This window comes from Eptesicus fuscus, chromosome 2 (assembly GCF_027574615.1).
Source record: "Eptesicus fuscus isolate TK198812 chromosome 2, DD_ASM_mEF_20220401, whole genome shotgun sequence".
In the NCBI taxonomy this organism is placed as follows: domain Eukaryota; kingdom Metazoa; phylum Chordata; class Mammalia; order Chiroptera; family Vespertilionidae; genus Eptesicus; species Eptesicus fuscus.
Genome location: NC_072474.1, coordinates 86,764,468 through 86,780,252, shown reverse-complemented (window position 1 = coordinate 86,780,252; position 15,785 = coordinate 86,764,468). Strand labels below are relative to the sequence as shown.

The 15,785-nt window shown below is 39.9% G+C and overlaps 1 protein-coding gene across 3 annotated transcripts in view; it reads right to left on the bottom strand.

Annotated features, from left to right (window-relative positions):
- Positions 1-15,785, bottom strand: part of SGCB (sarcoglycan beta) — a 31,862-nt gene that overhangs the window by 4,445 nt on the left and 11,632 nt on the right. For all 3 annotated transcript variants that reach the window (XM_054729125.1, XM_054729122.1, XM_008140299.3), the window contains 4 exons: positions 11,268-11,477; positions 3,910-4,095; positions 2,699-2,890; positions 1,994-2,125 (listed from right to left, as the gene is read on the bottom strand). In XM_054729125.1, the coding sequence (XP_054585100.1) occupies positions 1,994-2,125; positions 2,699-2,890; positions 3,910-4,095; positions 11,268-11,447 (690 nt within the window). In that variant the 5' untranslated portion in view covers positions 11,448-11,477. The remainder of the gene's footprint in view (positions 1-1,993; positions 2,126-2,698; positions 2,891-3,909; positions 4,096-11,267; positions 11,478-15,785) is intronic.

The following is a 15,785-nucleotide window of genomic DNA, read 5'->3' as shown; positions in this document are numbered from 1 at the left end:
ACAGAAAGTAGTTGGATATGTGAATCTTAGTTCAAAGGAAAGATTAAAGCAGGAATTAGAGAATCATCAACTTGTAGAAGGTATTTAAAGCAATGAGAGAAAGTTGGTTACGAAGTAATGAAAATGGCTCATTGATCAGGAAGTGATAGTATATGGACTAAATATAGTCCAATTTTGTTCCAATGCTGCCATCGTGTGGTCATTTAATTTTATTTTCTTTAAATTGCTAGTGCAGTTATATTTTAAAAGCAGTTTCATAAAATTCTTTCTAATTATTAGCTATCCACTTAAAACTAACCACTAATATTAACTAAATTATGAAGCAAATTATCTTTTCAATATTGGCCTTTATTTCTTTAACTGTGGAAAAACAGACATGTGTGTATTTATATTACAAATTATTTTAATAATTGTCATATTAACAACAGGAAGAATTTCCAGGTAGAAAAAAATAAAAGACTTAGGTCACTTGCTAATGGTAAGGTACAAATCTATCACACCTATCGCTTCTTTGAGTTTCTAGTGCAGAGAACAATGGCCCCACTGTGACCATTCTTCAACACTATTCGTTTAGAGGAATGTAAAAAATACCCTGTATTGCTATTGAATTTTTGGCAAGAATCACATTTTATGTCCATCTTTTTTATTCAGAGATTGGAATATGTGCTTTAGGGGAGAAAAGCTGTTTATGAAGGTGAAAGAACTTAATTCTTTAAAGTTTATTTTTTCTAAGAACTATGAGATTAAATTTAAATAAAGGAAAGAATTATTTTATAAGTCCTTAGGTTTAAGTTCACTTTTGTCATTTAGTGCTTGGTAAAAAAAAAAAAGTTAATTAGCTGGAATTAATTAACATATAGCAGGTGCCCAAAGACATCCTATATAATAAAAGCCTAAAATGCTAAATGTCTGGTCGTCCATTCAACCAATCAAAGTGTAATATGTTAATGATATGCTAAGGCTGCTCAACCACTCACTGTAAAGTGCACTGACCACCAGGGGGCAGATGCCCTCCTGACTGGTAGGTTAGCTTGCTGCTGGGGTCTGGCCGGACACACCCTGGAGCCCTCCCTTGGTCCCTCCCTGCTGGCCAACCTCCCGCATCCCTCCCCGGCCCCAATTGATCGTGCACTGGTGGGGTCTCTCAGCCTGGCCTGTGCCCTCTCGCAATCCAGGACCCCTGGGTGGATGTCAGAGAGCTGGTTTCGGCCCGATCCTGCAGGCCAGGCCAAGGGACCCTGCTGGTGCATGAATTCTTGCACCGGGCCTCTAGTTTTGAATAAATATGCTTTAACCAGAATTGTAAGCAGGTAAAACATTTTCAGACTAATTTCTCCCTTATGAAATATTTACCTATTAAAATTCAGATATAATGTGTAAAGCACAAAGAAAATCTCATATTTCCACAGCTAGAATAAAGGGAAACCTTTTTCCCTTAGAATTAATAATGGATGTATAAATAAAAAAACATTTTATACATTTGCTAATTGATTTTCATGACACTGGATATAAAACCCAGTAAGTGATATGAAAATCTTCAACTGAAAAGAAATCCAACTTCAGAGATAGATACTTAATTTGATCTTTCAGAATTCTCTTTTGTAAGTTTTTGTTGTTGGTGTTGGTTGGTTTTGTTTTTATCTTTTAAAATAATATAGGTATCATCATATACATTTTTTTTAAAAGAAAATGACAGGCAAGCAGAAATAAAATAAAAATAAAAGTCATCTGTTATTCTGCTACCCATAGCTAACTATTGTGACATCTGGCATCCCCTTGCAGATTTTATAATTAAACATGTTTTGGAATGTAAAAATGAGGTATTTCACAAATTGTCTTATAACTTTCACTTCATAATCCATTTTTAACATCTTTCCATGTCAAAAAATATACAACTACATTACCATTTTTAATAATTGTACACTATTCCACATGCGGATTTATATATACCCAAGAATCTTATAATTCTCTTAAATTCTTAAAAAATACTCACTGCTTTTAACTCCATATTACCACCCATGTGAAATTCAATGGTTTTGCCCATAATGAACACTCCTTCATTTCCACGCACTATAGCACGTCCATCAACTTTTATATTTAAATCACTAGTGGCATTGCTTGTAATCTGGAAATTTAAAAAAAAGCAGTGAAACAGTTACTAAGTTAAAGTGAATATTATCAGAGACAGAGGAATAGGTTTACCATGAAATATGAAAGGCAAGTGTTTTCATTCATGTTTTACAGATACTGAGGTAAAGCGATGACTTGATAATGATCACATAAGCTAGGTAATGACAAATCTAGAATTTATCCTTTTCATTGTTCTGGAATTTTTTCATGCCACATAAAACAGTAAAACTCCCCTCACAATTTGTACCTTTAGACCAGCGATTTTCAACCGGTGTGTCGCACGTATCTTTAAAATATGCAATACCCAACTATTTAGCCAGGGGCACTAACCTCTTTTCCTTTATATTGTCAAATAAAAAAATGACATCAGCCAACACAATAATAGCTGTCTGATGGGAATGAATCAAAATTATACCTATTTTTTGGTCAAATTGGCAGAAAATATATTTTTTGGTGTGCTGCAGAATTTTAGTAATTAGTTTGTGTGTCATAAGATGAAAAAGGTTGAAAATCGCTGCTTTGGACAGTAACTCTCTTCCATTAATAAAGCAAAGAAAATAAATCATACCCTTTCAGTAGATGCTTTTTGAACATTCAAACTTTTCACTCCACTTGGCAAATGAAACTCATGAGTTTCATAGTCTGTGCTGAATAAAATATTCTGAGTCCTTGGGTCGAAAAACTGCATACCAATGTCACTTGTAATAGAAGTTTTGTTCTTTTCTACACTGAGTTTTGTTGTCCCTTGCTGAAAAACAATCTTCAGAAAAACACTTTATTATGAATATGTTTTCAAAGAAGACTGCATCCAAAATTCATCAAGAACATTATAAAAACACTCTATAATAACAGACTAATTTCAAATATTTTAACTGTGTCTGTCTGTCCCCCCTCCACCCACTCGGGATAAAAATTCTTTAAAACGAGGCTTATTGGGGTGCTGAACATACAATACAATGCACATATGATGTGTTGTGGAACTGCCCACCTGAAACCTGCATAATTTTGTTAACCACTGTCACCCTAATAAATTCAATTAAAAGAAAAAAATAAACTGAAATAATTTAGAAAAAGTATAATCTCACCCCCCAAAAAAACACACAACAAAAGAAAACACAAAAACAAGGGCTTATGCATTTGTTTGCTTATACTGCGCTGCACAAATACTTGGGTCTAAGCCTGTGATGGGCAGGGAAGGTAAGGGTACATTGAGGTTCTATGCGGTTAAAAACCTTTGCTATAGCAGCCCCTTGGCATGGGCTACAACTGACTAGATTGGCATATTCTCTTCTAAACTCCCAGAAAGTAGAGAGTATTCTAACCAGGAAAGGTACTACTTTAAAAAAAAAATGTTCTTTTATTGATTTCAGAGAGAGGAAGGAAGAGGGAGAGAGGGACAGAAACATCAATGGTGAGAGAGAATCACTGATTGGCTGCCTCCTGCATGCCCCCTACTGGGGATTGAGCCCACAACCTGGGCATGTGCCCTGCCAGGAAATCCATCAGTGACCTCCTAGTTCATGGGTTGATACTCAATCACTGAGCCACACTGGCTGAGCAGGAAAGGTACTTTTTAAAAAATGGTTTTCTTGTATGGAGAAGACAGGAGTAAACTATGTATTCTTATAGTAATTATATCTATCACAGAATATGCTATAATGTAACAAAATCTAGAATATTAAGAAAGCATTTAACATTAATAGATTAAAGACCAACAATATTATTAAATATATTTATGAATTTTTCTCTCACGTCCCTCAATTAAGTCTGATAACTTACAGGCTGGTTGTTGCCAGTGATGACCAAATTTTCATTTCGCCTTCCTCCTACTGTGCTCTTATAAAGAGGGTGGATAACGCCCATGTCAGATACTTGCTTAAATCGAAGCAGGCCACTTTCATGAAACTCCATGCTGTCACAGCCATTCGGTCCAATGCGAATCACAGACCAGATAACAAGTGTTATCTAAAAAAGAAAACAAGCCGGCTTTTAACAGGAAGCAAACACTTAACATACTTGGAAAACAAATAGAAAAGATTATTGCCAAAAGATAAAACTTCTTAAATAAAGTGTTTCATCAGTGAGATGAACATATCAGTTGGTTTTCCACTTATTAAAAAAACTAGAGGCCCAGTGCACGAAATTCGTGCATGGAAGGGGGTTGTCCCTCAGCCCAGCCTGTACCCTCTCCAATATGGGACCCCTCGAGGGATGTCCGACTGCCCGTTTAGGCCCGATCCCGGTGGGCAGTCGGATCCCTAAACGGGCAGTTGGACATCCCTCTCACAATCCAGGACTGCTGGCTCCCAACTGCTTGCCTGCCTGCCTTCCTGATTGCCCCTAACCACTTCTGCCTGCCAGCCTGATCACCCCCTAACCACTGCCCTGCCAGCCTAATGGATATCTAACTGCTCCCCTGCCAGCCTGTTTGCCCCCAACTTCCCTCCTCTGCCGGCCTGGTCACCCCTAACTGCCCTCCCCTGCAGAGTTGATCGCCTCCAACTGCCCTCCCTTGCAGGCCTGGTCCCTCTCAACTGCCCTCTCTTGCTGGCCATCTTGTGGTGACCATCTTCTGTCCACATGGGGGCAGTATCTTTGACCACATGGGGGCAGCTATATTGTGTGTTGCAGTGATGATCAATCTGCATATTACTCTTTTATTAGTTAGGATAGAGGCCTGGTACAGGGGTGGGGGCCAGCTGGTTTGCCCTGAAGGGCGTCCCGGATCAGGTGGGGGTTCCCTTGGGGTGTGGGGCGGCCTGAGCGGGGGGGGGGCCTGTGGTGGTTTGCAGGCCGGCCACGCCCCCTGGCAACCCAAGCAGAGGCCCTGGTATCTGGAATTTATTTTCCTTCTACAATTGAAACTTTGTAGCCTGGAGCAGAGCCAAGCCTGGGGCTCCCTCCGAGGCTGGCAGCCATTTGTGTTGGGGTTATAATTGAAACTTTGTTGCCTTAAGCAGGTGGGCCCAGCCAGGGTGTGCGGAAAGCTTTGCTTCCCCTGTTGCCGGCAGCAACCCTGGCCTGCTCTCTCAAGCTTCATTCTGCCGCCATTTGTTTGAATTTGTTTACCTTCTATAATTGAAACTTTGTAGTTTGAGTGGAGGCTTAGGCCTGGCAAGGCAGGCGGAAAGCTTGGCTTCCTCTGTTACCTAGGAAACCTTGCTCTCTGTGGCTGTAGCCATCTTGGTTTGGGTTAATTTGCATACTTGCTCTGATTGGATGGTGGGCGTGGCTTGTGGGTGTGTTGGAGGTATGGTCAATTTGCATATTTGTCTATTATTAGATAGGATCATTTAATTTCTATCAGGATATTATATGCAAATAGCTGATGGTCAAAAAGTACTAAAAGGTCTATAATAGACACACAGCAGTTTATTTCTTCTACCCCTTCCATATCTCATCCATATGACAACCACTTTCAACAATTTTATCTATTTTGTCTAGAATTTATCTTCACATTTAAACATAATATTTGTGCATTATTTCTTCTCTCATCAAGTTTTGGTTAAATCCATGTTTAGGATTTTCAGTATTATGACCATATAAATATTACTCATGCTAAGTCAAATACTATATATGGCAGCAATCCCTTTCTCATACTCTGTGTCGCTCAGAGTTTAATACTTGTCTTCCCTTCTTTTGCTTAGTTTCTTTGAAAATCTGACTAAGTCTTTCCAAACCCTCCAGTATTTCTGTCAAATGTCTCTCAATAGAATGTTCTAGGAGTCCAAGCCTCCCAGATAATTTATAAGTTCTATTTTTCTCTCTCAGGAAATCTACCTGAAACCCCCATCTTCTTGCTCCAGTCTGGACTGTCACCTCTGGGCCTGCAGCACAGCTGTAATCATGAACTTGTCCTTCATTTCAGGCTGGAACTCCCTTTTGTCTTTCTCCCTGTGGATACCATTTCCTGTATCGGTGTCTTCAACTTCCATGCTTTAGTACCTCCTTCTGGTAGAGCACATCCTCCCGTGGCTTCCTTAGAATGTATGTGAAGTGAAATTTTTTTTTGCGTGTGCATGGCTAAAAATATCTGTATCATCCCTCACACTTGACTGGTGGTCCAGCTTGGTAGATGTTTCTAGATTGGACATTGTTTTGTTTCTGATTTTTGAAGGCCCTTGCTTACTTGCCTTTTAGCTTCCCAGTGCTACTTTTGAAAGGTCTGATGCCACTCTGGTTATATTCCTTATACATTCATAACCTGTTTATTTTTCCTCTATAAGATTTAAGCGTCTCTTTATTCCTGGTTTTCTTCAGTTTCGAAGTGATGGCTTTGGTGTGAGTCTTTTCTGTGTGCTATGCTGGACCCAGAATGGTACTCTTCAATCTGTTCTAGAAACTTTTCTTGGTTAATTTATTTGAGAACATTCTCCTCAGTGTGTTTCCTCTTCTCTTTCTGAAGATACTAACTCCTATTCACAGAATGATACAGATCCTGGATTAATTCTTCAATGTTGCTGAACTTTCGGGAAGAGTTCCTTTTCTTTATCTTCCAATATCTATCTATCTATCTATCTATCTATCTATCTATCTATCTATCTACCTACCTACCTACCTACCTATCTACCTACCTACCTACCTATCATCTACCTACCCACCCACCCATGTGTGTGTGTCTATGAGTTTCCTTATTCTTTAATTGCTCCTTTTTAATGGCATGTTGTCCTTGTTCCATAGATGCAATACCCTCTCATTTCTCTGAAGATATTTTAGTTTTTTTATTTATTTAAGTTTTTGTCATTCATTGCACTTTCTCCATCTCCTTGAATTCCTCCTTTCCCCATGGTTTGGATAGTTTTGGTCTCTAACACTTTTCAATTATAAAATATTTAAGAAAAATACTGATCCCTGGAGGTTCAGTGTTCATATTTAACAGTGAGGTTGCAAAAAGTCCATGAAAAGTTCTGTGTGTGGGGTGCAGCGTGTGACTGTCAGGCTTCCTGTAGCCTTTTCACTGGGACCTGCCAACTGCCAGCATCTTCAGGTCTTTTCTCAAGGTGCTTCAATTTCTCCAAAGAAGATTATTTTATCTCTTGCCTTGGGGATGTAAGCCTGGTGCCAGGAAGCTGGAGGTGGAGGATGAGGATTAGGGAGCCTGGGAAAGGGACTCTGAGTACTCAGGGTTCAGACTTCCTGCCTTCAGTACAGAAACCCATGCTTACCCTCCTCAGTGCAGTAGCCTCAGGCAGTGAGACTCTCTGGTTCAGGGTATTCCTCTGTGGGGTGAGGAGGGGTTGTGGTCTAACTGCTGGCTGGAAGGGAGAGGAAGGCTAGGAATCTCATGGCTTCCATAGATTTTTCAAACAAGCTCTGTTTTCAGTTCTCGCCTCACTCCTGCTTGTACTTCTTATTCCTGAAGCTTTTCAGGATTCTGCAAGGCACTTCACCAAGACACCCTGCCACCCCTCCCGAACACACACAGTAGTTACTTTTCTCGGATAAGTTATTTGCCATGCCTCCTCCTTTTTGTCTTCATATATGTTTAAGGATTTCAGTTGCCTCCCACTTTCTTCCAAGATATTAACATTTTCACATTGGAATGGGCTTTTTAGAGAGAAAGAGGATGAAAATATCTTTAGCCTGCCATCTTAATCATAGGTTTCCAATAAAATAAATTAACAAACTGAAATAAATTGGGAATATGTGCTCCCAGTAAAGCTATTTATAGTACTAGCTCTTTCTTTTCTTTTTTGGTTAACCCTCACCCAAGGATATTTTTTCCATTGATTTTCAGAGAGAGCGGAAGGGAGGGAGGTGGGGAAGAGAAAGAGAAAGAGAGAGAGAGAGAGAGGTGGGGAAGAGAAAGAGAGAGAGAGAGAGAGAGAGAGAGAGAGAGAGAGAGAGAGAGAGAGAGAAACATTGATGTAAGAGAGACACATTGATCGGTTGCCTCTCTCCCCGACCTGAGCTGAGATTAAACCTGCAATACCCTTTTGATGCTTGGGCTAATGCTCTAACCACTGGGTAATGCTGGCCAGGGCTAAGTCTTGACTTAAATAAAAAAAGAGCTTGTGTTTCTCAGTGGTTAGAGCACTAACCTGCACGCTGAAGGGTTGTGGGTTCAGTTCCCCAAGGCATGTACCTGGGTTGTAGGTTCGATCCCAGCCCAGTTTGAGGAGGGTGCAGGAGGCAACTGATCAATGAGTCTCTCTCACATCAATGTTTTGCTCTCTTTCCATCCCTTTTCCTTCTACTCTCTCTGAAAATCAATGGAAAAAATATCCTCTGGTGAAGATTAACAAAAAAAAAACAAAAAAAGAATTAGACACAAAATCTTTTAGGTGTACATAAATACAAAGGACTTGGAAATATTAGAAGTAAAAAATAAATGGAATCACTTTAGAACTGCTGAAGTTCATTTTCATGATCAGTCTTAGGTATACCAATAATCACTCTCTGAAAATTTAACACTCACATAGTTACAACCTTGGATTAAAAGTCTTCTTCCTTAAAAAAGGAATATCTTTGGAAAGGCAACATACCGTGTCCTCAGGGTAAACTAGCTTACCAGATCCTTTCATTCTTTGACAACAGAGATTTAAGACTATAAAATATCACCTTTAACTGCCATCCAAGGGTTTATAATTTTAAAAATCTAGCTGAGGAGATAATACTAAATGCAGAAAAAGTTGAATGAAAGTAGAAGGATTATATTTTTTAGGAGAGGTGAAGTCAATAAAATCATCCTGGCAAGGTCTCTTCTATTGAGTTGATTCTACCCTTTTAAAAGTTAAGTCTTTAAAGGGAAGAATTCATGAACATTTTTTTTTTAAGAAAATGAATACATGGCAATATCAGCACACTAAGTTTTATATATATACTAGGCATTTCTATACACCAATAGTGAACTTATAGAAAGAGAGACTAAAAAAGCAATCCCATTTACCATCACACCAAAAAAATTAAGATACCTAGGAATAAAGTTAACTAAGGAGGTAAAAGACCTATATGCAAAAAACTACAGGACACTGAAAAAAGAGATAGAGCAAGACATAAACAGATGGAAGAACATACCGTGTTCATGGATTGGTAGAATAAACATCATCAAAATGTCCATACTACCCAAAGCAATCTACAGATTCAATGCACTCCCCATCAAAATACCAATGGCATATTTCACAGACCTAGAAAGAACTCTCCAAAAATTCATCTGGAATAGAAAAAGACCTCAAATAGCTGAAGCAATCCTGAGAAAGAACAAAGTAGGTGGGATCTCAATACCAGATATCAAGCTGTATTACAAAGCCACTGTTCTCAAAACAGCCTGGTACTGGCACAAGAACAGACATATAGATCAATGGAACAGAATAGAGAATCCAGATATCGACCCAAACCACTATGCTCAATTTATATTTGACAAAGGAGGCATGAACATACAATGGAGTCAAGACAGTCTCTTCAACAAATGGTGTTGGGAAAATTGGACAGATATATGCAAAAAAATGAAACTAGATCACCAACTTACACCATACACAAAAATAAACTCAAAATTGATACAGGAATTAAATATAAGATGGGAAACTATAAAAATACTAGAGGAATCCACAGGCAGCGAAATCTCAGACATATGCCGAAGGAACTTCTTCACCGATACTGCTCCTAGGGCAATGGAAACTGAAGAGAAAATAAACAAATGGGACTACATCAAAATAAAAAGCTTTTGCACAGCAAAAGAAACCATCAACAAAACAATGAGAAAGCCCACTGCATGGGAGAACATATTTGCCAATGTCATCACCGATAAGGGTTTAATCTCCAACATTTACAGGGAACTCATACAACTTAACAAAAGGAAGATAAACAATCCAATCAAAAAATGGGCAAAGGACCTAAATAGACACTTTTCGAAGGAGGACAGAAGGAAGGCCAAGAGACATATGAAAACATGCTCAAAGTCACTAATTATCCGAGAGATGCAAATCAAAACGACAATGTGGTACCATCTCACACCTGTCAGAATGGCTATCATCAACAAATCAACAAACGACAAGTGCTGGCAAGGATGCAGAGAAAAAGGAACCCTCGTGCACTGCTGGTGGGAATGCAGACTGGTGCAGCCACTGTGGAGAACAGTATGGAGTTTCCTCAAAAAACTAAAAATGGAACTCCCATTTGACCCAGTAATCCCACTTCTAGGAATATATCCCAAGAAACTAGAAACACCAATCAGAAAGGATATATGCACCCCTATGTTCATAGCAGCACAATTCACCATAGCTAAGATTTGGAAACAGCCTAAGTGCCCATCAGCAGATGAGTGGATTAAAAAACTGTGGTTCATCTACACAATGGAATACTACACTGCAGTAAAAAAGGAGTTCTTACTATTTGCAACAGCATGGATGGAGATGGAGAGCATTATGCTAAGTGAAATTAGCCAGTCAGAGAAAGATAAATACCACATAATCTCACTCATTTGTGGAATATAATGAACAACATAAACTGATGAACAGGAACAGATCCAGAGACAGAGAAGCATCGATCAGACTGCCAAACCTCAGAGGGAAGATAGGGGAGGGTGGGGGAAAGGAGGAGAGATTAACCAAAGGACTTGTATGCATGAATATAAGCCTAACCAATGGACACGAACACCAGGGGGGTGAGGGCATGTGTGTGTGTGTGTGTGTGGGGGGGGGGTGTTGGGGGTTAATGGGGGGATGAGGACACATATGTAATACCTTAATCAATAAAGAAATTTAAAAAAAAGGAAATGAATACATGGCAATATCAGCACACTAAGTTTTATATATATACTAGAGGCCTGATGCATGAAAATTCATGCAAGAGTAGGCCTTCCTTCCCCCAGCTGCTGGCACCGGCTTCCCTCCGGCACCTGGGACCCAGGCTGCTTCCCTCCTCTGGCCACCCACAGGCACCCAGGACCTGGGCTGGCTTCCCTCGGGCCCCCGCTTCATCAGGAAGGACGTCTGGTCTAATTAGCATATTACTCTTTTATTATTATAGATATATTCATTAAAACTCAATAAGAGATAGAGGATGAAAATATGTGTAGGGGAACAGAAAGTAAGAGGATCCTGAAAGAACTTATAGAAACAAAGTCCATTATTTCACTGAAAAACAGAGCAAAATTCCCATGGTAATTAAAAAAAGAATATTCAGTACTGCATACTCACAATTAAGTTGATGACGGCCAGGATAAACAAGAGGATAATCACACAGATGGCCAGGTTGCCCTTTCTCCCTCTCAAGCCCGTTTTATGGAGGCGATCTTCATCAATTGGAATATATCCAGCTTTGAAGTTACTGTTGTGCTCTTTATTGACATTCCTTCTCTCAACAGCCTTCTCACGCATGGACTTCTTTACAGGACCATTGGAACTTTGCTAAAACAAAGCACAGCACATCGGGACAGCTTTTGATGTATTTATTTATTAAGTGCATATTCATAACCAAAGAAAGCTAAATTGGTCAGTGATATATTTTTCCCTAATAAACTTCAAATCACATTGAGTTCCAGGCTCCAAGAAAGGACATTAATTATGATGCTGAGAGGGGTGGCAGGGAGAACTTTCAGTGTGACTATCTGACAACAGATTTCCACTCTCTGCTTTGAATAGTCCTACTTCTAGTGAAGCTCATTTGGGGGAAGAGTTGACATATATACATTCTACAGTGGATAATCTTTTAATTAATGATTCATAATTATTTTAAATTATATATGTTTTCATTTATATGAAAAGAATTTGGAAAGGCTGACAGACTTTGTTATTTATCAAAGCCAAAAATGGGCTAACACTAACATTATCCTAGACCAGCAGTTTTCAAAGTATGAGCTGGGGAGTCCTGGAGGGGTCTGGAGGGTGAAAACCATTTTCAAAATAACACTAAGATGTTATTTTTCCTTTTTTATTCGCCTCTCGTGAATGTACAGAGGAATTTTCCATAGGCTCCGTGATTATATGGGATGACATCATTGCTCTAACAGCTAATGAAATTGTGCATTGTATATTCCTGTGTTGAAAAATTTTTCCAGTTTTTCTAATACAGTAAATATCAATGCATATAACACATGTAGACAAAAGCTCTTTGAGATCCTCAGTGATTTTTAAGAATATAAAGAGTACCCAAGACCAAAATCAATAGTATAGACAATGCATGCTGTGGAGTGTAATGAGAGGAGACACAGGATGGCTTGGAGTTGTCAGGAAAACCAGATGGAGTGGGTGGGTCAGATCTGGCAATTCAGGGAGAATAAAGTAGGAAAAGTAGGGCAGGTTCTGAAAGTTATTGGACTGCTGGGTATAAACTCTAATCTTTATGCTGTTTAACTGGGAGTTATTAGAAGTTTTTGAACATGAATGACATGTTTCAGGATGCTAAATGTGTTGGCGTTTGTAGGAGAGTTAGTAAATACTACTACCAGGAAGCAGGCTGTTGGGGGATGTTGCAGGAATAGAGGTTTATGGTAATGAAGGCCTAAACTAAAGTGGAATGTAAAAGGATAGATAAAAAATATACTTCAAGAGAAAAATTAACTGAATTTGTAGCCAGGTTCAAAAAAAGAATCTCATGTTTACTAAATGGTGACTAGTTAAATATGTGGAATGAAGGAGGGAGGCGATTTCACATATGTTGCATTTGAACTCAATGAAAAATAACCACATGCCTAAATGCAATGGGAAGGATGGGATATTAGGTCGTTAGGACTAGAGATACAGATTTGAGAGTTCTCAGCCTCGAGATAAGTTAAATCTATGAGACCACATCAGTTCATTGTGAAAAAATAGTATACAGAGAAGAGAACAAAGAGCTAAGGAGACAGTACTGTGAGACTTCAATTAAGTGTGCAGGAACAATGGAAAACAAGAAATACAATAAATGTCAAGAAAACCCAGGATGTACAGTTGCTGAACTTGCTTTGTCAGGAAGTGCCTCTGCAACCTTCAAAGATGAACTCTGTATAGCAAATTGATAAGGAGGGAATAGTCGTGAAAAGCCAGCATGTTTACATCTATTTTCGAATCCGGAAGGAGAAGAAAGATTATATCTAAAAGAATTATGTACTGTCCGAGGAGAATTGTGTTTCTCCAGTTGTTTTTGTTAGTACCTTTCCCCTCCCCAATTTGGGGGAGCACTTGTATCTATGACGGCAGAGGGAAAGATGTCAAGAGAGGCAGACGTCTGAGTAGAGCAGGGCAACGTGGGAACAAGATCCTGTGGAGGCAGGAACGACAGTGACACAGAGTACAGGAGAAAAGAATAGCCTTAAAGGGTGGCCTCCGACTTCACTGAAATGGTTCACACCACTAAGGGAAACCATTCTGTTTCCTAGCGATGTTCCAGGCAAGGCCATCTGGAATCTTATCATGTGTCAGGAGTAGTAGCAGGCTGGTTGGGGGCTGACGCAAAAAGACAGGAATAATCACTGTGAGTAATGTGGCAGTTAACATTTTTTTTAAACTCCACAAAGCAGTAAGGAAGGCTCAATAGAATATAATTCAATCTACTTAACAGATTTTATCACAAAACAGAATGCTGGTACAGTTGTGTAGGTTGTAGATCTGCATGCGGTGCAATGTCTATGAGGGTGCACTGACACAGCAGACATTTTAGCCTTGAACATGCATGTTGGTAGTTTTTTCCTGAAGGTAGTAAACTACCTTACGGGAGGTGTTCTTTCTTCTAATTTTCACAGACACTTGTGACAGTGCTGATAGGTGGGCAATTTCAGTCCTAGTCAGAGTTTGAATGATGGTCTACATAAAAGAGAGGCAGGGCAAAATTTATCCCTGCTGGGATGCATTCTTTAGTCTTCTCTGCTAATTCATGTACATTATTACATTCACTGCATGCATTTAACATTTACTGAAGAGTGACTATATGCCAGATGCTCAGACCAGCAAGATGAGCAAGACATAGCACCTACCCTCAATGAACTTACAAGCAAGTAGGGTAGATAGTCAAGGTCACTAACAACTGCAGTTCAACAAGGCAAGTGCCCTAGTGGAGCAATGTGCAGGGCACTACACGGGTACACAAGAGGGATGAAATTCTACTTAGCAAGCAGGGCGTCAGTTGAAGGTTTTTAAGACACTTGAGGTTTCAGTTGAATCTTTTTAAAAAAAATACATTTTGATATTTTTACAGAGAAGAAGGGAGAGGGATAATTAGAAACATCAATGAGAGAGAAACATCGAAACATCCCCTACTGGGGATGTGCCCACAACCAAGGTACATGCCCCTTGACCGGAATCGAACCTGGGACCCTTCACTCCGCAGGCCGACGCTCTATCCACTGAGCCAAACGGTTAGGGCTCAGTTGAATCTTGAAGGATGAACAGGAGTTCGCCAGGCAAAAGTGCAGAGAAAGGTGTTCCAGGCAGAAGGAACAACATGGAGATTCTGAGTTCAGGTCATCTCTGGGCAGACTAATTTGGTAGCTTTAAGTGGGTGATGAAGAGGAAAAGTACAGAAATGGGGCAAAAAAAGAGGTGAGAGATGTGGTTAGAGGCCAGTAAATGAATGGACGTAAGTACCATGTCAAGAACGGTGGACTTTATCGTAAGGTGATGGGGAACTACCAAAAATTTAAAATAGGTTAGTGATAAACCAGATTTGCATTAAAGCAAAATCAACCCAAAACGTGCTGAACCGGACTGGAAGAGTTTAGAGGTGAAGATATCAACAGCAGGTTTCTCTAACAGCCCCAAAATGAGGGCTTGACTGAGCTGTAGCATTGGAGGTGAAAGAGATTAGGCAGAGGTGTTCAAAGGTGGAACTGACAGGACCCGGTGAGTGACTGGATGTGAATGGGACAAGGTGGGATCTACGATGACTCCCAGGTAGGACCTGCTACATCGTTAGTGGGACCTGCCCACTGTCTTTAGCTGGCTGTCCTGCACCTACGAGGCAATTTGACTGTAAGCTCCTAGAAGGCAGATTTCATGTCTTCAGTATTTTATATCCCTCAGAACGCCTCTTCCAGGGACATATATCTATTAGGTCCCTAAAAGCAGTTCATTACCTACGAAAGTCTTTCCAGAAAAAAATTAAAAAAAAAAAAAGGTTTTCTGGAAACAGAATGTTGGTTACTTGACTCGGATTTATTTTTTAAACACTGTTTAAGAATGGGACTTAAAAGACATCTTATCACATCATCGTGTTTTTTTTTTCCTAAAAGGAAATAGTTAACGAAAAGAAAAAGTGACCATGAAAATGATTTTTGTTTTAGAAATCACCCTATATACAGGGTGTCCCCCCAAAATGTATACACACTTAACAGCTGACAGCTCCATTAATGTTTCTCTCTTTTCAGCTTTAACCCATTGGAATGAATAATTATTCAGTGTGTGTATACCTATTTTTTTTGGACACCCTGTATAATTTACACGCACATTTTCATGTGTATATCTTGCTTTTGGGGGAAAACAGCCTTCGAAGCTATTCTAAGTTCCCAGTTTACCGTGCAGATCAGGAAATCCTTGATACAGCATTTTTAAGAAAACCACCGGACAGGAGACAGTTTTACGCTGGTGACTAAAGCGCCAAGAACCAAAGGGCAGGCGCACCCCGGGTGCCCGCAGATCCGCGCCGGGGGCGCAGGAGCGAGCGGGGCGCCGGCAGCAGCGGACCGCCCCTTGGCCGCCGTCGGGCAGCCTGGCGCCGCGCTGAGGTTATTTTTACCGCATCTT